This window comes from Pocillopora damicornis, chromosome 7, assembly GCF_964200805.1.
Source record: "Pocillopora damicornis chromosome 7, jaPocDami1.2, whole genome shotgun sequence".
In the NCBI taxonomy this organism is placed as follows: domain Eukaryota; kingdom Metazoa; phylum Cnidaria; class Anthozoa; order Scleractinia; family Pocilloporidae; genus Pocillopora; species Pocillopora damicornis.
Window position 1 is genome coordinate 7,276,348 of NC_142676.1, and position 25,737 is coordinate 7,302,084.

Genomic DNA, 25,737 nt, shown 5'->3' on the forward strand with positions numbered 1-25,737 from the left:
TTTTAAGAGCCGTGCAGCTAAAGAAGCCGCTCTTGAAACACCTTTTGTCGTGATTGCCGGTCTCAAAGTGTTCCTGGGCGACTGCGAAAATCGTTTGGTCCTCGTCAAGATCCATGAAGCCCCCGCTGAACTACCCGACACTGCCGTGATTGGCCGACTCAGCCACTACGGTCGTGTCCTTTCATTTCGGCGCGACAAAATTGCACAACATATCGAGAATGGAGTAAGAACGGCTCGAATGGCGCTACATCGAACTATCCCTGCCAACATCAACATAGCTGGTGAACCTATCAAAATATGGTACCCAAATCAGCCAAAAGCTTGCCGGAATTGTGGAGCTACTGACCACATGGCCAAAGACTGCTCTGCAGTCCGTTGTTTTAATTGTGAATGCCCTGGGCATCGAGCTCAAGAATGTAAAGACTCGCCAAGATGTTCCGTTTGTTTAGCGGACAACCATTCCATGCCTCAATGCCCCTTCCTGCTCTTCAGCGCGAACGTCGATAGTGAGCCAACGCCACCTAAAACTGAAAAGGAAAAGAAACAAGAGCGAGCCCAGCGTGCCAAGGAAAGAGAAGAAAGGCAGAAAAAACTACAACAACAGAGAGAACAACAGCGACAACAAGAAGAACAACAGAAATTACTAGAAAAGCAGGAACAGCAAGAACAACAGAAACAACAAGATCAAGAGAAACAACGAGAACAACAACGCGACGAAGGTAGAAGAGAACGACCAAGAGAACGAAGAGACGAGCGAGGGAGGGACGATCGAGAAGAACGAAGAGATGACCGGAGAGACGGTAGAAGAGAGAGAGATAGAAGCGATCGAGATTATTATCGCGGCCGCGATGACCGCGATAGATCTTCCCGCCGTGACTACTCTGGCTCCGAAACTGATGATGATGGATGGGAGAGAGTTAAACCTAGGAGAAGGCGGTACAGATATTAATTTTTTATTTATATTCAATGAGTAAGCTTAAAATAATTTCTCTAAATGTGCGAGGACTCGGGTCCTCCAGTAAAAGTCGAAAAATTATTCAAGAATTAAATTATTCAAACTGTGACATAATCCTTTTACAAGAAACACATGTCTCATGCAAAAAACAAGCGGAGGAATTCGAAATACTCTGGCGCGGCAAATGTCTGTGGTCCTTCGGGACTGGCAGGTCTGCCGGTGTTGCCATCCTCTTTTCTCTAAACTTTCCAGGCAAAATCATCCGTTTTTTGACCGATTCCGAAGGAAGAATATTGAGCTTACTCATTGACTACTATAATTCTAAACTAAATTTAGTAAACATTTACTCTCCCAATACTATTTCGGATCGTAAAAGTTTTTTCTCTTGTCTGCACAATTACTTTCTCCCCCAAGGGGACCTAGTGATCGGGGGAGACTTTAATTGTGTGGACAATGTCCTAGATAAATTAAATTGTTCCGCCATCCTATTGTCTGATCAAAAACTTCTCCGATCCCTTTGTGCTGACTTCTCACTTACAGACATTTGGCGCAAAAACAATCCGCGCAAAGTAGCTTTCACCTGGTCTAATAAAGACCATACCCAGGCATCTAGAATTGACCGCTTTCTCGTCGCTAAAGGCTTAACCCTAGTAACGAAATGTAATATTCTTCCATGCGTATACGACCTATCCGATCATGACTTTGTAAAAATTGAACTAACGACTAACCCTTCTAATCACGGTCCTGGAATTTGGAAGTTCAACAGCTCTTTACTCTCAGATGTAGAATTTAAAAACATTATGTCAGAATCGATTAACAACTTTAAGCTTAAAATCCCCGAATTCGCCTCCCTTCGCGAATGGTGGGATGCTCTAAAAATTGAAATCCGCAAAACAAGTATTTCATACTGTATCCGTAAACAGAGAACAGCAAATGCCAAAAGAATCCTAATTACTAAGCAATTAACCCATGCTAAAAACGCTTTACATTCTAATCGCTTAAATAACCCAGGTGTAATTAGCGATTTGGAAAGCCAATTGTCCTCTCTGATCTCGAAAGAAGCCGAAGGAGCTAAAGTCCGCTCCCGAGCACAATGGTTCGAAGAAGGTGAGAAACCAACACGCTATTTCTTCCGTCTGGAGAAAAAACGAGCTGACATGAATAGTTTTGAATCTTTTTTTGACGAGAACGGTGTTCTCAGAAATTCTCAAAATGATCTTGAAAGAATTTTAACCAATTTCTACAAGAATTTATTCACCCAAGATCCTCTTGATATGCGAATTCAAACTGAAATAATTGACGGCCTCGAATTTTCACTGACTGATTATGAGCGCAATCTATGTGAAGGCCCTTTTTCTAATAAAGAATTACTTACTGCATTGGAAGGCCTTCAGACCGGCAAGTCACCCGGTTCTGATGGTCTCCCAACAGAATTTTACTCGTGTTTTTGGAACGATTTGAGCGAATCTCTCCTTTCTGTTTTGAACGAGGCCTTTCTTGCTGGCTCCCTCGCGGATAGCCAGTACGAGGGCCTCCTACGACTCATCCACAAAAAAGATGATCGACGCCTCGCAAAAAATTGGCGCCCAATTTCCTTGTTAAACACTGACTACAAGTTAGCATCTAAAATCATCACTGAACGATTGAAAAAAGTCATGAACTCCATCGTGCATTCAGACCAAACGTGCGGCGTGGTCGGCCGCACTATCTTCTCAAATTTGGCCTTACTTCGTGATGCCCTCGACATGATTGACAAAACTAATGAACCGGGTATTCTCATTTCCTTAGATCAAGAAAAAGCTTTTGACCGAGTTGACCACGAATTCATGATGAGAGTATTGCGTAAATTTGGTTTCGGCCCCTCCTTTTGTGGGTGGGTCGAACTATTTTATTCTAAAGCCTTCTCTAGAATCATTGTTAATGGCTCCCTGTCCCCCCCTGTCCACTTAAGAAGAGGGGTGAGACAGGGATGCCCATTATCTCCTCTCCTTTATGTGCTAGTTTCAGAAGTATTATCAACGCAAATCCGTAATTGTAAAGATATTGAAGGTTTCCTGCTCCCCGGAGCAGGGGGCCTTCAATATAAAATATCCCAGTACGCTGACGATGCTACTTGCATCTTAAAATCCGAAAGATCTCTTTCTTCACTTCTCCGAGTCGTATCAAAATTTGAACAAGGATCTGGCGCTAAACTGAACACGTCCAAATCTGAAGCAATGTGGTTAGGAAAATGGCGAACTAGAATTGAATCTCCCTATGGCCTCAAATGGGTCACTAAAATGAGAGTGCTTGGTGTTTACTTCTCAAACGGCCTCGTCAATGTCGACGACGACAATTGGCGGGCCAAATTAGACAAACTAAGTTCGGTTCTAAATCTTTGGAAACAAAGAGACCTGTCTTTTATCGGTAGGACCTTAATTGTAAATACTTTAGGCGCAAGCCGTTTATGGCACGTTGCTAAAGTCATCCCCCCACCCCGTTGGGTGCACGATAGCTTTAAGTCGATCATTTGGCCTTTTATCTGGAGAGGAAAAATGGAAAATGTTAGTCGCGATCGCTGTTGTGCGCCCCCATCATCCGGGGGCCTCAACGTCGTTAATTTTAAAGCTAAGTGCGCTAGCCTGCGCCTTTCTGTTTTTTCCAGTTTAAGAGATGACTTTGGCACATCCAAATGGCATTACCTAGCTCGATATTTTCTAGGACATAAGCTAACTATTCTAGATCCCCGTTTTTCCTTTCCCACCAATTCTGCTCCCTCTTCCTTCCTTCCTTCCAATTACTACCGCCTTTGTCTAGATAATTTCCGTACCTTGCATCAGAAAACTGGTGCCTTACCTGATTTACTCACCGGTAAGAATTTATATCTTTTGTTGCTTGACCCCGTCTGCGTTGCACCCCGGTGCTCCGGTTTTTGGGCGTCTGCTATGGACCGCCCCATCAATCGTTGGGCCTGGGTGTGGCGCAAGTCTCGCCTAAAGCTAATTGAAAACAAGAAGAACGATCTAATTTGGCTATTGATCCATAGAATGATCCGCGTAAGATATCTCCTTAAGTCTTGGGGATACATCAATAATGACAAATGCGCGATCTGCGGAAAAACGGAAACTATTGAACACTGCTTCTTGGGATGTCCCAGAGTTGTGAAAGTCTGGGACCACTTCTCCCCCCTCTTCCGTGCCCTACTCGACTCCCCCTTCTCTATCTCCCCTACATCTATCTACTACCCTTTTTCCCTAGACAAATCTACCACCGCTACATCCTTATCTAACTTTCTCAAGGCAACCATCATATATTGGTGTTGGCTTGCCAGAAATAAAGCTACCTTCGAAGGTTCTCTTTTGAGCTCCAACGCGATTATAGACTCAATTAAGAAAGATGTCCAACTCAGAATTCTTAGTAACGACACTGATACCTTAAGGAATTTTTGGTCTTTTAAAAACGTACTTTGTTCGGTCGACGCTGGTAAGCCCATCTTCTTCCCCTCTCTTGCTCCCCCCTGAACCTTTGTATATAATAAAACTTGTTAAATCTCGCCCATGAGGGGTGCTTACTCCGGGCTACAGGCCCGCGCGCTGCTTGCGCCCCACATGGTCTGAAATATCTCTTTGTAAATAGTAAATAGAAAACTTTTAAATAGAACTTTGTTACCTCTTACAGGTGGGCGCTTACTCCGGGCTGTTATAGCCCGTGCGCTGTTCGTGCCGCCTGTGAGAGAAAATATCATTAGTTAATTGAGACCTGTAATTACCTAAATAACTCATAATTTAATTCGAATACTTTAATCAATTAGAATTGTAAATAGATATCATTGACAAATAAAACTGCCTGGTCTCCAGGCTTTTATATTATAAAAAAAAAAAAAGTACTGTCTGTAGATATAGCTCTTTGGCATATAAAGCTTTGCTTTCATGTCCAAGTTGAGCACTCTACTAGGATGAGTCATTGCTGCTAGCATTATGCATGCTCACTAGTTTTTCTAGTTTGAGCACTCTGGCTTAGGTGATCCCACATGTGTGAGATCACTTGGGGTGGCTTTCTTGCCTTACCTCCATCCTAGCATCAGCACTGCACTGATGAGGCCCAGAAGGCCGAAACAGTACTGTCTGCAGTACATATATATATATATATATATATATAGAGGGAGTCTGCAAGTCGATTTTCGCGTGGAACAGTGCTCAATACGTATATTTTAAGAGGAAAAAAGAACGCAATTCACGAAACAGGCTTGTCGGGAAAATGTAGTTGCGTCCTTTTTTCCTCTTAAAAAAAAAAAAATATATATATATATATATATATATATACACACACATATCTATACTATAAATAATAAAATATCTAAAAACGCACAAACTGTGATTCTTTAGCGACAAAAAAGTTTTATTAAATTTTGTTTCTGTGCCTAAGATTTTTTCTCGTGGTAATAAAGACTCCATTGCAAAAAAAAAGCTACTTTTTAGTAGCTTTTTAAAATGTCAGTGGATGATGGTCTTTTTTCCTGATCTTCATTTTCACAGCTATATAAGTAAAAAGGACGTTCAGTTTTGGTTCCTGAACGGGTTTGAACGCATACATTACTATAACTACGAAATAATGACTCCCCACGAGGAATTGAACCTCAGAAATTCAGTTGCCCTAGCATCGACGAGACGAAAAAAATCTCTCCTCCACTTCCGAGTTAAAAATTTACCATCTCTCTTATTGTGATAGTTACTAAGCACATGATTGCGTGTGTATTCTTTTATTCATATTTTATAAATTAAAAAACTTAAAAACTGCGATTCTCCAGTGAAAAATAAGTTGCATTAATTTGTCTTTCTGTATAATTTATATCTGGTTATAAGAAAATAAAGATTCCATTTTCAAACACTTGAGCTATCATTTAACCCTATAACTCTAACAACTGATTAATATGGAACTTCTCCCTATATAATAATATAAGGTAGAACTTGTGTTCCGCGTGAAAACCAAGACGGCCCATTACCGAAGAATACTCGCAATCGTATAACCGAGTTTTCTTCGATCTGAAATTAACTTTACAAGACAGTCTACTTAACTAAATCAACTAGTGGTAAACAAAACAATCAAAGAGCGAAGCGGGAGTAATTGATATAAACGTTGCCACCAACCGCGTTTTCCCGCGCTTTAGTTTTTATTTTGAGCTCTCATTGGCTCTTCAAGATATTTTCCTTTCTCCTGATTGGCTGTTGTAATTACTTTGATTATGGTTCAACGACACTCAGTGGAAAAGCGCTCTACTCTGTTAGTATAGTTGGAATAGAATACTTTGTTAAAAATTATAAGGACTTTCCATGGCCCACATAAATGATACAGGCCGGTTAGACGCGGCGCGCACCATAGACGTCCTTTTTGCATTCAACGACTCTACTGACTCTTTAGGATAAACTGTTCTGGGAATATCACCATTTGTAGATTTGTAGTTTGGTGGAGAAACACATATATCCTTGTCCATCAATTCTTCAAGACGTTCCACGGGATCTCCGCCGTTATTTTGCGACTCGAAACACGGAATGAGAAAAGGGATGGGAGAGCTGACAACCCCAACACCTCCCGCCACGAGAAATGCAGCTATGTAGTTTCCAAATCTGTCTGCCATAAGACCTAAATTTGGGATAAATAAAAGTTCTGATTAACAATACGCCTATTCATTCACAGACATGAACCTAAACTGTTTTTGTAAAAGTAAAGTAATAGATCGTAGCTTCCAGATTGAAACATCACTCAGCTCCTCAGAGAAAGTTCGCAATGTCCGGTTAATGGGACTCGAAATTTACTGTTCGGTAGCCCTTGGGCTTAAACTTTCAATTCTTAGGGCTGATTAACATGCCACCTCTCCCCAAAACTTCACCACATCATACATAAAATAGGTAATGAGAATGTGGTCAGAGCGTTAGCCTCCCACCGCTGTGAACTAGGTTCGATTCCAAAACTTGGCGTTAACTCAGATTTTTCCGGTTTAACTTTTAGCGAAAAAAAATTACTCAAAATTCCATTTCCCTTTAGTGGAAGCGCCACTACTAAAACTTAATTTATTATTTTTCTATTTTATTTTGATTTTACGACCCTAACAGTTTGAGGGTGCCACTAATCTTGATTCAAAACCAAATGGTCTGAACTAATTAATTCGCGAGGAAATTTATGCGGGTTAGAAAGGAGAGAAAAAATGAGGTTAAGACCTGGAGAGTTTGAACGGTGGAAAGAAAAGGAGAGGTCTTGACATCTTACCAGCTAAAGGCGGGCCGCAGAAGATTAGGACCCCACCTGCCATCATGGAAAATCCAAGGCAAAGTGCTCTTTCTGACTCCTTTACAGACTTGAACAGCTCGATAACGAATGTTGACACTACCAATCCGTCCCCTAGGCTGAATATTATGACTACTGCAGCCAGTGGGGTGTAAGTCTTTGGCACTGTTAGAAGCATGATCGAGGCGCTACTCAATAACACGCTTGCCTGGTAGAGGAGGCGTGAGTTGACATATTTGAGGTCGCAAAGGCAGCCAGCGCTCAAACGACCAATGGCGGCAAATATTCCAATAAAAGTGAAAAGTGTGGAACTCTTATCTGCTGGAATGCCAAGATCGTCGCAGTGTTTTATCTAAGAACATAATGAAAGAAATAAACTAATAAGAAATCTGTACTGCAGCATGTCACACATTCCATATATTTTTGCGTCTCGCAAATGGAACGATTGAAGCGTTTGCCCTCTGGACTCGGCGAGTAAGCTTCTTAACTTGTACGTTTTGTTTACCCATTAAGTATAGGCCTTAATTTAATTTGTTGAAAAAAGCGAAACTTAAATTAAAATGCAATAATTATTGCATTGCATTTGTAAGCTATTGATTTTCTAAAAATTTGTTTTTGGGTATCTAAATGAGATCACGTAGCAACCTTCTGAGAGTGCTAAAATTAGCGAACACATCTGCAAGTTCTTGTTAAATCTGACTTTGTTAACACCTCCGTGATGGTTAACATCCTAAGCCCTCATCAGAGAGGAAACATTCTCTATTGATTGAGCTCCCTCTGACGTCATCATGACATACAGGAGTTGAAAATCATGTGATAATACTCTAGGGAACTGTTTCTTTCTTATTAACGGTATATGCTAGGCTAAACTTTCATGCTGCGTAATATGATGTAAAATCCATGCGCGATAGCTAATGCAAATTAATACCGCAACTCACCAAGTGTACGTAAGGAATCATCCGAACAAAGTTGAAAAATGTACTCATAACCAGTAAAACCAAAAATTTGGGGTTCTTACAAACAGCTATATTCCAACCAAACTTCTTTGAATTTTTCTCGCCTTGGGTCGACGAAGCTGTGGATCTGGAGCTATCGTGTTTCAGAAAGCAGCCCGTCAAGGACGAGAGAGCCAAAATACCCGCGAACATGAGAAAAGTCTTCCTCCAGTTTGACATGGCAGCCATCACCTGTAAAACGGGACCACATATCATAGTTCCCAGACCTTGACCGGCTGTCACAATTCCAAGAGCCACGGATCTTCTCTTATTAAAGTAGTGGGTCATAATCAATGGCGAGGAAAGGTAAATGAATGACGTACCAAAGCCGAAGAGTATACAAAAGGCTACATATAAAACAATGATGTTCGGGGCCAGAGAGCCCAAGCCGAGACCGACAGCACAGGACAGGCAACCTATGATCCTGGCCACACGACATCCAAAACGGTTAACGACGACACCAATTACAGGCCCAAAGAATAGAAATATTGCCATAATGATAGAGCTCACCCATGCTGCAAGAATAGTGAGAAAAGTAAGATATAAAAATAATAATGATGACCATGATGTAATGTTTAAAAAACGAGCAGGAGTGTTTTATCGGGTTTAAAACCACGAGGCGTAGCCGAGTGGTTTTTGACCCGATAAAACACGTGCTGCGAGTTTTTTGAACGGCTTCAAAAACATTCTTGGAAAAGCGTGTGTCAAGAGAGTTCATAACAATTATGCTTTTGTTCATTTTTTGTGTCAGTTTCTGTGTTGATAATTAATTAATATTCATAAGTCACGTGCAGTGTCTTTATATCTGATAAAACACCGCATACTAATAAGGATGAGGTTTATCGATATAAAGTCACTGCACGTGATGTATTATCTACCATTTGATAGGTTAATGGGCTTATGAATTATTAATTAGTTTTTGAAAATAATGATAATGATACACAATATCAATAATAATCATAATAACAGTAATAATAACATTGATAATGACAATGACAATAACATAGATAATGATGATAACGATAGTAATGATAAAAATGATAGCAAAGATGACAACAACAATGATCAATGATCACGGTCAAGTAGTTGCACACTTCAGTTAAAGTTACACGGTAGGATCTTGGTGCAAGATTAACGATACCCAGGACTTTGAGGTTAAATTCAATTTCCAAGATGACGGCATTCTCGTGTGAAAACGAGGCTGTAAAGTGTAAAATTTTTTAAAAAATACTGTTATTCAGTATTTGATATGTGCATAAGTGTTCTCTTTCTCTTAATTCTCTTCGTTTGTCCTACATAGTGTGAGAAGAAAAAACCGCAAGTAGGTCAGTGGTTAAGGGTTTTGAGGACCAGTGACGTAATATACTTTTCTGTGCATTTGTCTTACACGATTAAAACCCACCTCTGGCCTGTAAAAACGACTTGGATGCTACATAAACTATTCGTCAACACTTTTCACCAGATTACTGCTTAATGCTAGCCGAAGTATTCATCACTTCTCCTTTATTCCCGAGGGTGGGAAAGGGTTTATAAGCGACGAGTGATTAAGCCCAACATTAGTACGTGACGCGTGAATGTTACAGAAAGGCAACTGAGGGTTAACAGGGATTTGAAGTTTTTTCTTTATAATTAGTGACGCGTGAAATCCTGTTTAAAGTACACGTGTGTGCAAATTTTTCTAAAATTCGTGCGCAAAACGGGATTAGGACCCTTACTTTGCTACCCTTCCTTGAGCCGGAAATGGTGGATCACTTGGGTAAAAACTCTATCCATTCCCTCTTTGATTTTATTCGAAAATCAATGCGTGGCGTTACGTTGCGGACAAGAACAAGGGAGCAAAAATACACTGATTCTAAATTATACAACGAAAAGCAAGCTGGAATTTTTGATGTAGTGATTCTTAGACCGTTTCCCCCTTTCATTCATTGCTTTGCACGCATTTCATCGATTACACCCTTTTCCCACTGTGTTACTTGCTTCTTGCTGTTGCATTCCTTCTCTTCCTCTGTCAAACTGGAAAGGTACGTCACAAGCATAGAATCGCATCCAAATCGATACCGGCAGGATATCAGCTTGAAAGGAACGACTTGAATGGATTCGAACGAACTAACAAAATATGTCTTTTACATAATTATACAATTTCCTGTTCTGACCGTCTAAACAGGAACACTTTTTCTCTTTTCTGGGAGTAACGATTTTTCAAGCAATCCAGTAAGATCGGGACCTTGAACGCTGTTTATATTCATTAACGCTCCGTTTCCACAGCTTAATTATTATCATATGTAATGCGGGGAAACTGAAATTCGTTCAAAATACATATCGGTATAGTTCACAGAAATAACAAGCAGATCACTCCGATTTAAACAAAACTAACCTGTTCTTTCGCGACTTTCGTTGAAAGAATCCATGAAGACAGGAAGGAAAACACCGAGAGCGAAGATAAATCCAACCGTCAAGACCATACAAAATGTCGTACTAATACAAACAAACCACGACCAGAGGCTATCTTGCTTGAAAGAAAAAATTTGACCACGACAAGGAACCATGTCAACAGCTAACAAGACGGCAGAGGTATTTTATAAATCCTGCATTTCATCTGGTTCATCGCTAATGCTCATTGCAATCAGGGAAATCGATCGCAACGGGAGTTAAACAATTTTGTTTTCGTTTCCTGTCACGCTATGAATAAAAAAGCCGCGTCGTTGCGCCTTCAGGGAAAAGTTCCAGCGGCCTTTCACCTTTCAGCTAATCTAATGTCACATGCTCTTTAGTAGTCACGTAGACAGTCACACACAGTTTGCAATGCCAGTTTGGATAATCAAATGATGAAGTATTCACTCGCAGAGAAAATTTAGGAGTTCAGCTTCAATATATTACACCGAATGATATTTTTCTTTGATAAAAATTGCCCAAATCGGCTTCGGCGCAAGCAAGATAGTGGCTGGTCTTCTGCTATGTATGTTTGCGCCTTTGTCTGGCAAGCGGTGAACATTGGCCTTATTTTAAACTTTGGAGTCCTTTTTCCAGTCATCATGGAACGCTTTAACTCATGAAGACAAGATACATGCAATACACAGTTACAAGGTAGGATCTGGGTACGAGATTACCGGGGCATACGACGTAATAGCCGGTGTTTTAACCTCAAGGGCTTTTCTTTTTAATTTCTGGTGTTCTGGACAAATGTTTGCAACCTTTCGTTATCATCGTCTTTCATCACCCCGTTACCAGCTTTATCTTGCTTTTTTGAGACAGATTTTGATTTGGTCGGAAACAACATGATTTATGCATAAATTTTTACGCTTAATATATGTAACTTAAGTTTCGAATTAAATCATGTGTATTTTTGTATTTCTAATCACAATGTTTTCTTGAATAAAATCTCTATCGAGTGCCCCCCTCTGATTAAGCACTCACCCCACCCCCCCCAAGACCATGATGTCAAATAGGTGCCCCTCGTGAACAAGCACCCTCTGCCCCTTCTTCCTCAGTTCCTTAAAAAGTAGGGATTCAATGAAAACTTGTTCCTATTGCCACTTTACTAACAACTTTTTCAACTTTAACTACAGCAGAATCAGTACAGGAGAATATTTTCTTTCCCATTCCAGTTGTTTCTATCTCCACATGCTTGCCTACTCCCTCTATGTGCATATAAATTTTCGTCCTATTGCTGCACTTTCTTAATATGTGCCCCCTTGATTAAGCACCATCCTTCCAATAAGTACCCTTGCTTTAACCAAAATGTTACAGAAGCACCTGGGTGCTTATTGGTGGAAATATGGTATGTCGTTGTCACATTTGAATTACATGACACCGTCAAGACCATTTTCAGATCTTTTATTTACCTTCATTGACACTGACAATTAGTTCCTTGAGGTCTTTATCTGAAACACAGCTGTTTTTTCATTGAATAAGACCTCACATTTTGAAGAACAGTGGTTGATCCTGGAGATTCTTATTTTTGCACAACAATTTGTCATGATTACATTCTTGAGTTCTCATATTGCTAAATTCACTCTCTCCTATTGTAACTTTGGAAGGTAATGTCCAGGGTGGGAAGGGGTGCTGACTGAACATAGTATATAATAAAAATTTGGGATGCTGGTATATTAAAGTTAGTATAAATTAAAAATAAGGGAGTCTTGTGCCATCTTTAAAGAGCAATGAAATTGAAAAAAAGAGAGAAGAGGCCTAGTGAAAGATATATACCCACAATCATGAACAGACAACTTTACTAATAACAAGAATAATCTTATGACAAGAGGCTTGACATTTCTTCACCAAAAGACGTGCTTTGGCTTTCCTTAGAGACCTTCTCACTCAAAGGATGTCTTTTAAGGTTAATGTAATCAGTGTTGTTATAGATGCATACTTGTTTAGCCATGTTTATATTTATTTTGTGTTCCTATTTTGGTGTACAGGGTATCTAGTGGGAAATATTTTATGTATGAAACCCAACTAATTTATTTAAGTTTCAGTGGAGCTTCATATGTTTAACATAACTATTTCATCCCTTAACATACGAGGCTTGTGCAACAAAAAATGAAGAGAAATTTTTTAGCGATTAAGAAAGAAAAAATTTCCTAATAACATGCCGCAAGAGGTTCATTGTACTGAAAGGTCCTTTGAGAATTGGGCTGCTGAATGAGGCTCTAAAGCTTTTTCAGTGGCCTTGCAAGTAGGTGTTGCTTTCCTCTTCAATAATAAGTTTACCTATTTGTGGGTATATATCTTTCACTAGGCCGAGGATTTTTCTGATGGAAACTCCAGTGAGACTTTGAGGCAGTGGATCCAAAGCCACCTATCAAAGCTTGAACTGCTTCTGACAAAATCAAGTTTGTGTTTTGTTTATTTAACTACAGGTAATTGCAATAACTTTTTAAAAGTACTAATCACTCTTAAATGTAGTGACTGAGGTGTTGAAATCCTTTTAGCCTTGTGACTGCATACTGTGTCTACATCACTCTTTTAACCCTTTACTTCCCAGAAGTGATTAAAATGTAACTTCTCCTTATAATATCCATACATTATCGAGCAAGCAAGTAATGAGAATACTCAAACTTAGACGGGTAGAAGTTGTTATCTTGATCTATCACCAAATTCTCTTAACTAATTTACAAGGGAATGAGTTGAAGCTAGAAGAGAGAATTAATAATCAGATGTTGGGGGGTATGGTCCATAGTTTTTATAGGGCCATAGTTTGATCTCTTGACTCCATTGCAGACTAAACCAGTGTAGAAATTTGGGATGTGGTACCTTTTTCTCTCCATTACTATTGTGCCTGACTCCTCTTTTTGTAAACCCTTTCACCCTCGAGATCTCATTAGTTTTCCTCCTTACTGTCCATCTATAATGTTTCTTTGGAGAATTTGATATTGGATCAACTAAAAAAACCCCTACTTGATATTTTTTCTTTATTCTCATCACTTGTCTGCCTGCTATTGTATTGATATTGTAAGGAGAAATTAGAGGGTTAAAGAACAAAACTGCCTACATTTTGTGATTAACCTTAACCTTATTTTCCTTTTCAGCTTGGATAGTTTCCTTAGCATACTTTCCATTACTTTTTTCCAGTCCTGTGGCTGGTCGTCTGCTGGATAAATTTAGCTGCCACTTTGTCGCCATGCTTGGGGCGCTGTCTTCAACAGTTGGACTTGTTTTAGCATCATTTGCCAAAAGTGCCTTCGTCTACTATTTTACTTACAGCTTGTTTGTTGGGTTCGGTATCTGCTGTCTTAGTGTGTCAGGTTACTTGGTTGTTGCAAAATATTTCCATGAAAGGAGGCCTTTTGCCACAAGGATACTAATGTCTTCCGGTGGACTGGGTCTGCGCTGGCACCGCTTACTCAAGCTTTGCTAGACAGTTTTGGTTTAGAAAACACTCTAAGATTCCTTGGTGGAACTGTATTTGTGATCGGAATTACAGCGCTTGCGTAAGATCCTAGTGTACAAGAAAATGAATCAAATAAGGCAACAGCCAAACTGCAGGAAGAGAAATCGTGCCGTTTTCATTGTCTTTGCTCTGGCAATTTTTTCGGATCGCTTTGGGGAGTCCTTAGCTCAAACTCATGTAGTAAGTATTGAGGCCGTTTTTCTTTTTTTTTTTGAGTAATAAACAGATAATAACCGCAGGGGGCACTTACCAAGCTATTGATGATTTGATCAACTCGCTGAGGGTTATATGCTTGCGCGGACCATCGCTATTTCGGATCAATGTCGGTATCTGAGCAACTGCGCACTCACCCCTCCCCTGGCCCAACAACAGTCAACTGATAACAAGTTAGGGCTAAAGTTAGGTTGGGGAGGGGCAGGTGCGCAGTTGTTCAGAACCTGACACTGATCCCATACTTCTAGTACTTCATGGCTCAAACAGGCATGACCAAATGAATCTAAGTTTTTGGAACGACGTAACCATGTCTGGGGACGAGATCATTAGGTTAGGAGGCGACTTGACTAGGAGCCACATTGAAGAATGGGGAGAGTCATAAGACATCGAGTTGACCACAAAACTTGTGGGAATACGTTTTTACTCTTTGAATGTGTGAAAATTTGCGAGTGGTGGTGGAGAATCTGTGATTAGATCGCTTTCAAGATCTTGAATGCTCCAGATTATCAGAGGTATTTCAAAAAAAGGATCGTTTGAAAACTTTCCTTGGAACAACGATCATTTTCAGAATTTTTTGTTTGAATGTAGACTCTCTCGAACCTCCGTAGGCGATTTACGTTCGCAGATTAGTTCCACCGAGTAAAGTAAAGGATCGTAAAGTCGTTAAGTGGTATCCTTGGGTATAACACGCCGACATTTTTCCTTTCAGGTGAAGTATGCAGAAGAGCAAGGGCTCTCAGCTTGCAAATCCTCAGGGTAGCTGATGTTCTATGGTTTAGCCTCGTGTATTGCAAGACTGTTAGCAGGTCCTGTATGTAATCTAATGCGAATCAACCCTCGCTATGTCTTTCAAGTGGGCAGCCTTATTGCCGCGGTATCTGTTGTTCTTCTTCCTTTGCCAAATAGTCAAATTCGTTTCATTTTATGCAGTGTCTTTTTGGCATTGGAAATGGTTTAATATAAACTGCAATGAATGTTTTACTTTTAACTTGCGTGGAAGCATATAGGAGAGCCTCAGCCTTTGGCCTGGGAACTTTTTGAGTTCTTTTTCCGTTCCTTCTCCACCTCTTTTGATTGGTAAGTTTGATCAAGTATTTGCTTAACAAATGTCTATCACTATGCTTGTAATGGATTTTTCACATTTCCAACACAATTTTGCCCCAGTTCAACACACACCTTCCCAAAATCGAAGGTTTCGGCTGAAGAGTTACAATCATTTGCTGTGACTTCAGTTTCTCTTGAGGGTTTAAACCTGTTTTACCTTATATATCTTTATTACATGTGTTACTTGATTTGTTGGGTGAATCTCACGCTTAGGGAGTGAATTCGACAATTATTGTCACTGGTAAATTGTCTAAACGTCAGCCACGGTCGCTTACAACAATCCCATTATCCTCTTCTCCCGCGTGCACGATCACACACTATAGTGTGGGAATGTTAAAAGAAAATTTTGACCTTAAACTTTTTTACGACTAACGGTTAAAATTTGTCGATAGAGAGTTCTAGATCCGCGTTTGGTTAACGTCTAGGAGTCACGTGACCAGAGTTTGCAGTTTGACATTCACGTTTGAACTTCGGGCGAGGCAGTTTGAGGAAGTTGAACTCCTTGACGCTTTTTTTCTTCCTGTTGGAAAGTTCTCACGTATGTCTTATAAATATGTGTGAAGTGAAATCTTTTCTTTACAACCAATCTGTTTGAGATTCTAGGAAGCTAATCTTTACGCCACATTTTGTGTTTGAAATGAAGGATCTCCATCCTTTAGTAATTAAAGATGGCGGTGCAATGATGATTTTTTTTCAGGTGAAAGCCGACGACGATCTAAAAAGCTTAAAGTCTCGAAACTTCTAACTTCTAACCACAAGCCCTGACCACGGTTTGACGTTTGCGGTGAACATACCTAACGTGGTTCTAAAATTCTCTGATATAGTGCTTCTGCACGAGCGTCTCTTCAAGAGGTCTAACACTCACTGCTAGATCCCCGGCAAACCTCTCCCTGACTCGTCTCAAATCTCCCCATGTGTGGAGGAACGCGTGTCCCGCAGCACCAATGATGAGAGCCTGTTCACGAGCTAAATATATCTATTTGAGTTTATTAATCACGAAGGGATTATCTTCGATTTGTAGATGTTTATTCAATTTTATTCAAAAATGCATAAACAACATCGGACTCTACAGGGACGACGGACTCGCCATTTTCAAGAACACCACAGGATCTCAAGCATTTCAAAGAAACTTAAAATCATTTGACTACCTCGATATCACACTCAACTTGACGAAAGGACTCTTACAACCATACAGAAAACCGAACGACGAGCCGCTTTACATCAACACAAAATCTAACCACCCACCCACTGTCATCAAACAAATACCCACAGCCATCAATCGCAGAATATCAGCCTCATCATCCAACAAGGAAACACCATCTGGTTTAACCCCCCATGCAGCGAAAATGTCCAAACCAACGTCGCTAAAACCTTCCTCAACCTAATCAAGAAACACTTCCCACCAAACCACAATCTCCACCCTGCCTTTAAAAAGAACAACGTGAAAGTAAGCTACAGCTGCATGCCGAACATGGGCAGTATCATTGACAACCATAAGAAAACATTTTTCAATCAAACATGTAGTGTTTGCCAAAGCAACCTTTTTTCCGAGTTGGTTTTATCGTCTGGCACACCAATTAAAGCATTCCGATATCACTTTGATTGAAAAATGTCAAAACAGATCAAGGATATCAGTTTTCTTACCATGGCGTCCAAGGCACACACAAAATCCAACTTCTCACGTACTGCTGCAATGTTCAAAGAGCCGTTGAAGTTTAACTCTCATTGAAAAGTTAGCGTGAGTCAGAAAAACTCTCTTTTGTTATTCTCTTGAAAAAGGTGTGAAACATGGAATGATAGATATGCTAACAGTAAGTGTGAAACGTGTGAAAGCTTTAATTATTTTCACTTCAGTGGAATCTCGATTGTTCGGGTCCTCCGTTTGTCGTAACTCTTGATAACTCTTTTTTATGCTCGCTTGAGTCAAGTTCAAGCTTGGCTTAAACTTGACTTGTTCTGATAGACAAACATTTATCGGTCCTCTAGGTGTGGCGGATTTCCTTTACGACCTGATCACCAGATACGGGGTGGCGGAAATTGTGATGTCTGACCAGAGCCGAGAATTCGTTAACAGGGTTAAAGAGGAGCTGTTTCAGTTGTGTGGCACGGACTACAGGATCAGTTCGGCGTACCACCCGCAGTCCAATGGTCTTGATGAAAGATTAAATCAGACGCTAACGAGAGCCCTTGTGAAGTTCGTGAACGACAACCAAGATGACTGGGATGCGCACATCAAGTCCATTCTATTCGCCTATCGAACTAGCAAAAATGACTCCACCAAATTTACACCGTTCGAGTTGATGTTTGGCCGTGCATCCGTGCTACCCATCGAGATGGAAATCAGGTCAAAGCCCAGCAGCACCAACTCACTCTCTGACATAGACGGAGAAGCACCCTCTCCTTTTAATGAGAAAGTCCGTGTCATGATGAAGGCTCAGGCAATGCAGAACATTGACAAAGCACAAGAGCGGCAAAAGAAGTCGCACGACGTAAAGCACCAGCCACTAAGATTTAAGGAGGGCGACACCGTGTTGCTGAGGAACTTGGAGGTAAGAAAAGGAGGCAAACTGGAGCGGGCATGGTCAGGTCCCTATACCATCAGAAGGTGTTACCAAAGGGTTTCTAGAAGCTCCTAAACGAAGGTGGTATTGAGCTGAAAACATCATTTAACAGCTCAAGACTGAAGGTCTACTATCATCCTGTACAGTCACACCCAAACACGAACACTTCTGCAGAGATACCTTTCAAATCTGGTACCGACAAAGAGGACGAAGACACTTCGCCAGAACTTACCAAGTCTGTTAAAGTTAATCTCCTCAAAAAGGATCGTAATACCATCCTAAGCAACGGTTGCCTTTGCGACAACGTTATCAATGAATCACAAAACATTTTAAAAGAAGCAATTTCCGAACATTGGTGGCTGGCAAGATACGCTGCTGTGCCAAACATCCTTTACTGCTGTTTCTGAAGAATCTGTTCAAATTCACCACACTGGAAAAAATCATTGGGTTTGTTCAACGTCGATCAGTGAACATTTGCGGGTTTACGACAGCACGTCCAGGAAGAAGCTTACGTCATCGATGGAAATACAGCTGGCTGAATGTTATCAAACCTTGGTCACGGGCAGGACCCTTGTTGTGGAACTGCCGCTTGCACAAATACAACAGGAAGGGGTGGGCTGTGGCTTGTTTGCCATCGCCAATGCATACGAACTGGCAGCTGGAAATGACCCGTCGGCTATTTCTTTTGACCAAGGGACACCGGCTGTGACACCGGCAAACAATGGTAGAATCCAGTCTCGTTGCTATTTAAATTAACGCTTTCATGAACTACAGCTAATAAATGCAGTATCGGCAGGAAAAAAAATTGGAGAAACTTATCGAATTGGCTCTGCTTTACGGCAAGGCGAGGTGAAGACTCTTCAACACATCGACTACACCATTTGGTGGTTTCGCGACAGTCATCGCATTCGATGACTTCATGCCCCCTTAGCAGATCGCTGTTCTATTTGAGGTTTGTACTTTTGGTGGTTTCGGCGAGATTGTCTTCACGTCACGCCATAAGCAAGCTCGACAATTCCCCGCAACATCGAAATATTTCATGTAATGCTAAGCAAGTTAATGTCCAGCTGGAGCGTCTGATGTTCTGCAAAGACGTGTGTACGCTGTACCATACGACATTACGCCGAGCCATTTCACGCAGCGCTACACTGTTTGTCTGTACGCTGTACCATTCGACATTACGCTGAGCCATTTCACGCAACGCTACACCATTTGTGTGTACGCTGTACCATTCGACATTACGCTGAGCTATTTCACGCAACGCTACACCGTTTGTGCGTACGCTGTGTTACTCGACATAACCCTGAGCCATTTGACGCAACGCTACACCGTTTGTGTACTGTATTGCAAATGAGTGCTAAGCTATTTGTAATTGAGCTAGTCCATTTCGCAATTTCAATTTCTAGACCGTTTATCATTTGGCTTAACTATTCATGTTTAGGGTGTTCTGTTTCATTTAGGAAAACTAAACCGTCTATAATTTGACCATGCCATTCCTTTATTAGCTATGATATCCTGCAGCTGATCTTTAGACCAGCTTTGTATTTGCTGATCTATTTGACACCTTGTATTTTTGGTGGTGACGGCCGCCTATAAGTATCTGAAACAAGGCATGTATGTCAATGTATGTATGTCAAATTTCAAGCCGTTTTTCTTGACCGATTGTGAAGAACGGAAAATAAAGTGTATATAAAAAGTATCCGCAAAAAAGATAGATAGCAACTTTTTGAATTTTTGGCAGTTCTTTTGAGCGACTCTTAGGAATAACAGTGAGCCATCATCCAGAATTTATGGGGACAATCGGGAAAGGCCTAATCACAATGTTTCGATTGCATACTTCGAATTCTCTTGTGGCGATGATGTCGGCTTAGTACCCAGCTGTTATGACAACTTGCTAAATAGCTTTTAAAAAGTTTGATCGTGTAGACTGATCGTCCGCGTTAGAGAAGTCTTTATAAGAACTGTTATCTTTAATTCATCTGGTTCATCCTAAATGCACGTTAGCTTGAAAGCACACCGTTCTATCAAACGCACTGGAAGCTCAAAAAAATTCCTGTTTAGCTTCTTTTCACCGGCGACGTGTCCCTGCGCCTTCAAGAGCAAATGACAGCGGCCTATCCCATTAAAGCTGAAATAAAACACAACGACGGAGCAATTTCCCCCAATTGATTCAGTATTCTCTAGCGTAGAATACTCATGTAATTCTCTTCAGGGTGATGCACCGAAAGATGATTTGCTTTAATCAAAGAGGCCCAAATCGGCCTAAACGCCAACAAGATAGTGGCTGGTCATATCTTGTGTGTGCTTGCGCCTTTGTCTGCCAAGCGGGGAACATGGGCCTTATTTTGAGCTTTGGAGTCCTTTTTCCGGTCATCATGGAACGCTTTAACTCAAAACGACAAGATATAGGTAACATTATTTTAAATCTTGTTTTGATACAGAACTGTTGACCTTCTAGTGATGTTATCAATTTGACATCAACCTTTGATCGCCAACGAGCTTGGGTCGACATCCGGCTAGCTACATGGCATAAAACCCACTTTTTTCTTCTCTTTTTAGCTCTATTCGTGCGTAATTTTCAGAAGTAATAGACTGTAGAGCTCTACACTTGACCTCGGTACCTTAAATGATCCCTCAATTGAACTATAAATGACAATATCAGTGGAGGTTCACAAAATATCCCTTTGAAATATGGAATGGCATGGACTATTGGCTGAGTAGAGGAATGGCTTTGTACCGTGTGACATAAGATGTGCTGGATTTTCTCACATTTTGTCCTTCAGTGGATGACCTTCCCAAAGAATATATCTTGACCCTTTTATAGACCAAATAATGGCATTATTAACACCCTTTCCCTAGGCCTGCTCTAAGGGCTGAAGTCCAGAAGTAGTGAAACTCACTCTAATATGTAATTTATAAGTCTCTTTTCAAGTTTCACTCAGGATAAAGTGGTAAAAAGTAAAGCCATTAGAACCCCACCAACTCAAACTCCCAAGGGAAACAAAATTGATTAGAGTTGAGAGGGGGGCTAGAGTTAGCTGATAGTGCTTGACCAAAAAATTGGGTCAAAAGAGATCAGATCTTCTTGTTATTGGGGGATTCAAGTTTAGTGAGTTTGAGTCAGTGGGGTTCTACTTTGTAATCATGTTCTATTTTTTTTTTCATTTCTAAATAACCAAAAATGCTAAATCAATTATTTCCTAAATAAGAAAAAAGGTTATTGTGGTTATTTCTAAGTTAAGAAAAGGCTATTGTATTTGTTTCCTAGGCAACCTGAAAACACAAAAACAGGTTATTTAAAAAATGATCGAAAACATACTTGTAGTTATTTGCCAAAAATAACCAAAAACATTTATGTGGTTATAATTGCCAGTTTATAACCAAAACACAAAACTAATTGGTTATTTCAGAAATAACCAAAATGCAAAATAGTTATTTCAAAAACAGCAAAAGAGTACATTCATGTCTTTATTTGCCAAATGACCAAATCATAAAATTGGTTATTCAAAAAATAATCAGAAACATTAATGTGTTTATTTGCCAAATGACCAAATTGCAAAATTGGTTATTTCATAAATATCCAAGAAAACAATGTGGTTATTTGCTACATAACCAATTTTGCAATTTGGTTGTTTGGCAAATGAAGATGTTAATGACCTTTTTGGTTTTTTAGCAAATACCATAACCAATTTTACAATTTGGTGGTTTGGCAAATTAAGAGATTAATGTACTTTTTGGGTATTTTTTAAATAACCAATTTTGCAGTTTGGTTAACTAGCAAATAAACACAGCAATGTTTCTGGTTGTCTTTTAAATGACCTAATTTACAATTTGGTTATTTCTCTTGTCAATTAACCTAAAAGAAAGTGAGGAAGTGAGGCTATTTGCTAAATAACTAAATAATAAAATAAATTATTTTAAAAAATAACCAAAAGCCTCAGTGTGGTCAAAATGCAAAACTGCTTATTAAAATATAATAATGAAGGTTGAAGTGTTTTTGTGCCAAATAACTAAAGCACAAAATTGGTGATTTTAAAATCCTGGGAGAATTGTAGTGTCTTTTTACACCTTGTAAATATTTTTGCATGCCTGAGTTTTACATTTTTTTCAATCTAGAGTCTAGAGTGGTAACCATTTATAAGTCAATTCTATGTTTCATCAACAGAAAATAATTTAATTTCACATCAGTTTGAACATTGCACTTTTTGTGTGGCTAGTATTGGCTTCATTTTTTTCTTCTGAGTTTAAGAAATTTTTTAAAATCCTTTGACCCATAAGGGTGACTAGCATTACACACTAAGGTCAGCAACTTAAAAAAAGCTCTTGATCATTAAATAAATTCTCCTTGCTAGCTCCATAGGAAATGTATAAAGAGCAGTATGGAGAATATGCATTCTGGTGTTAGGGTGTAAGGGGTGAACTAACATCTTGTGTATTCCTCCCCATTGCTATTATTCCTTATTTGTCTTTTCTTTGATAAACGAAGGTTTGAATTGTGAGCTAGAACATTTTTGTGACTTATTATCACCTTCTGTTGCCTTTCAGCTTGGATCAGTTCCTTAGCATACTTTCTTTTACTTTTTTCCAGTCCTGTGGCTGGTCGTCTATCAGAGAAATTTAGCTGCCGCTTCGTCACCATGCTTGGGGTGCTGTCTTCAACAGTTGGACTTGTTTTAGCATCATTTGCCAAAAGTGCCTTCGTCTACTATGTGACTTACAGCTTGTTTGTTGGGTTCGGTATCTGCTGTGTTCGTGTATCAAATTTCTTAATTGTTTCAAAATATTTCTGCAAAAGGAAGCCATTTGCTACAGGGATACTAACATCTGCTGCTGGAATGGGTCTATTTGTGTTTGCACCGCTAACCGAAAGTTTACTGGATAGGTTCGGTTTAGAAAAAACTTTAAGATTCCTGAGTGGAACTGTATTTGTAACGGGGATTCCAGCAGTGGCATATGATCCTAATGTGCAGGAAAATGAATCAAATAACGCAACGATACAATTGCAACAAGAGAAATTCAATGAAAAGACGCAAACAAAGCTGGTGGATTGCTCTGTCTGGCGAGTGCCGACGTTTACCGTCTTTGCATTGACATTTGCGTTAGATCGCTTTGGACAGTCACCTACTCGAACTCACTTGGTAAGTGCAAAGCAGGCTCTCGTGACTGTTAGCGCTGCAGGACACGCCTTTCTGGACCTGCGGATCTAAATCTTCATTCACTCGGATGTTTATTTGCACCCAATTCATTGACCAGCTCCCAGTTGGCTTGTTAGCTCAATTGGTAGAGCGCTGCACCGGTATCGCAGAGGTCATGGGTTCAAATCCCGTACGGGCCTGAAATTTTTTTCAGGTCCTACTTACAACTACTAGTTTCAGTAGTGTTCTTAGCTGCGAGGATCTTCTAATTTCATCTTTCCACCGCAGTGCAAATATGTGAATTTTCATATATCTAAATCTTCATTCACTGCGGAAAGATTTTAGACGAGTTGGGGAGACCTTTGCCGGGGGTCTGGTACTAGTTATCAGTACACCCCTTGCAGATCTCTCTTGCTTGCTTGCGTTTTTCATGGCCTCATACCTTCCTACTGGCGAAGAAACGCCGCGAGTTGTACCGAAGCGTTAGTATTGAGGGCCTGTTTTTAAGCTATGACCGTGAGACACTGCCTAACAAATGGATGCCTTAATTGGCACTAAACAACCTGTTTCTGCCGGTTGTTCTTGCCTTCAAATTGCAGGGATAAAGTTTATATTCTTTGTCAACTGTTGAAATTGGAGAAAAACTGGCGGAAGATGGTGTAAGGTTTCGAGTCACTGTTTACAACCGATCATCAGTATATTTCGTTTACACTGTTCGCCATTCATTTCCTATGGCAGTGTTAAAGAGAATTTGTTTTACAATCAAAAGTACCTCAAGCCAGCGATCATTTTCTTCATTCTCACGGCCTTGATATTTTATTAAGTAGGGTTGCTGCGAGGAGCAGTTAGTTTTACTCTTCAGTAGGGGTTAATTACCGTTAAATAGTTAAGTTTGTTTGTTAGGTGCTTCATGGACGATCCACTGTAAATTCTCCGAGTTTTTCTTGATTTTCCAAGCTTCGTGCTATTTAATTGAACTAAGAAACTAGGATCGCAAAATCCTACGCTACTTTTTCTTTTTTCTCTTCAGGTGAAATACGCAGAAGAACAAGGGCTCCCAGCTGACAGTTCGTCAAGGTTATTGATGTACTTTGGTTTAGCCTCGTTTATTGCAAGACTGGTAGCAGGTTGTGTTTGTGATCTAACGCGAGTCAACCCTCGTTATGTTTTTCAAGTGGGCAGCCTTATCACCGCGGTATCTGTTATTCTTCTTCCTTTGACGAATAGTCAAACTCGTTTCATTTTATGTAGTGTCTTTTTTGGCGTTGGAAATGGTATAACTTTAACTTCAATGAATGTCGTACTTTTGAACTGCGTGGAAGCAAAGAGGAGAGCCTCAGCCTTTGGCCTGGCGAACTTTTTGAGTTCTTTCTCCGTTCTTTCTTCTCCTCCTTTGATTGGTAAGTTTTGTCAAGTATTTGCTCAACAAAGATTTGTTGACAAAGTTGATCGCTAGGACTTTAATAGATTAAAACTGACATATTTTTAGAATATTGTTTGTGACGTGTCGATGCTGTTTCATGTCGTTATCTATCATCCCAAAGAGTGACTTGCATCCTAACTCTACATACAGTATCAAAAAAAAAAAAGAAAAACTAAATGAATTGATCACGAAATTAAAAAAGCTCTTGATTTTCAAACAAATTCTCCTTGTCAGCATCGTAGCAAATGTTTATATAGCAGTATGGAGAATATGCCTACTGATATTGGGGCATTAAGGATGAGCAAGTAGGTACTTCGATAAGTTGTTGTTACGCCGGTTTGTAACAGTCACTTAAAAAGGTCTTATTTAGCACTAGTCTCATCCGTACGACCACACCCCATACTGTGGATGGCTACTCCTAAAGAAAATCAAGAACGAGTGAATAAAGTGGGCAAGGCTCTATAGAAACCGTGGTGCTGCGTCGGTGGGAGAGTATCACAGGATAATTTGGTATTATCAACTTAGTTGATAACGTAATTGGGCCACCTTAGTGAGTTTCAAAGCTGACGTCGCGCGCGTTAGCCCTTCGTCGTCGCTCTGACGTTGGGCTAACGCCCGAAACGCCTGGTGGCCAATTTACGTTATCAACTCAATTGATAATACCAATTAACCCTGAAATAAAGAACGAGGTTTGACTTTTTTGCCTTGTTCGTAGTATAGACTTAACCATCTAACCCGAAGATAAGTTGATATGAGTCGAGTAGCATTTCACTTTTTTTTTTCTTTTTTTCTCGCAGGTTTCATTGCTGATGAGTTTCATTCTTACAAGCCTGCGTTTTATTTGGTCGGCAGTGTTTTACTGGCCAGTACCGCTCTTCCATTTGTCATCTTTTGCGTAAAAGTGAACCGACGCGATGAAAGGGAACCTCAAACGCTGATAATGCCCGTGGAAAACCATGGTCAAATTCAGTACGTCTCTTCCTGTTAGAAATACGTACAAAGTAAATAAACTAAACCCCTTCACCACGAGCGACCTCGAAGGAATTATTATTATTATTATATGGGTTCATCTATTGGGTTCTTAATTTATGCAATATGGCCGCCGGCCACGGCGTCTTGACCTGCGTTATCTATTACCTTTCTTCGTTTACTCATGACTTGTTGTAAGTTTTTGTCTTTACTATATATTGCCTTACTGTC

At 40.1% G+C, this 25,737-nt stretch overlaps 2 protein-coding genes and 1 pseudogene across 3 annotated transcripts; 2 read left to right on the forward strand and 1 right to left on the reverse strand.

Annotated features, from left to right (window-relative positions):
* Positions 1-5,311: 5,311 nt before the first annotated feature.
* On the reverse strand, positions 5,312-10,898 carry LOC113684448 (monocarboxylate transporter 13). The gene is made up of 4 exons (XM_027201828.2): positions 10,586-10,898; positions 8,155-8,726; positions 7,199-7,568; positions 5,312-6,574 (listed from the first exon to the last, which is right to left on the reverse strand). The coding sequence occupies exons 1-4, from the start codon at positions 10,755-10,757 to the stop codon at positions 6,243-6,245; spliced, it is 1,446 nt and encodes a 481-aa protein (XP_027057629.2). The 5' UTR covers positions 10,758-10,898; the 3' UTR covers positions 5,312-6,242.
* On the forward strand, positions 10,869-25,566 carry LOC113684449 (monocarboxylate transporter 3). 2 transcript variants are annotated; one of them, XM_089212857.1, is made up of 5 exons: positions 15,246-15,391; positions 20,192-20,388; positions 22,525-23,117; positions 24,145-24,514; positions 25,335-25,566. In XM_089212857.1, exons 2-5 carry the CDS (start codon positions 20,196-20,198, stop codon positions 25,523-25,525), a joined length of 1,347 nt encoding a protein of 448 aa, XP_089068983.1. In that variant the 5' UTR covers positions 15,246-15,391; positions 20,192-20,195; the 3' UTR covers positions 25,526-25,566. The 2 variants fall into 2 exon arrangements, with proteins under 2 accessions (XP_089068984.1, XP_089068983.1); XM_089212858.1 differs by lacking the exons at positions 15,246-15,391; positions 20,192-20,388 and adding an exon at positions 10,869-11,295 and having other exon boundaries at positions 22,568-23,117.
* LOC149042321 (monocarboxylate transporter 4-like) lies at positions 12,800-18,386 on the forward strand (annotated as a pseudogene).
* Positions 25,567-25,737: the final 171 nt, after the last annotated feature.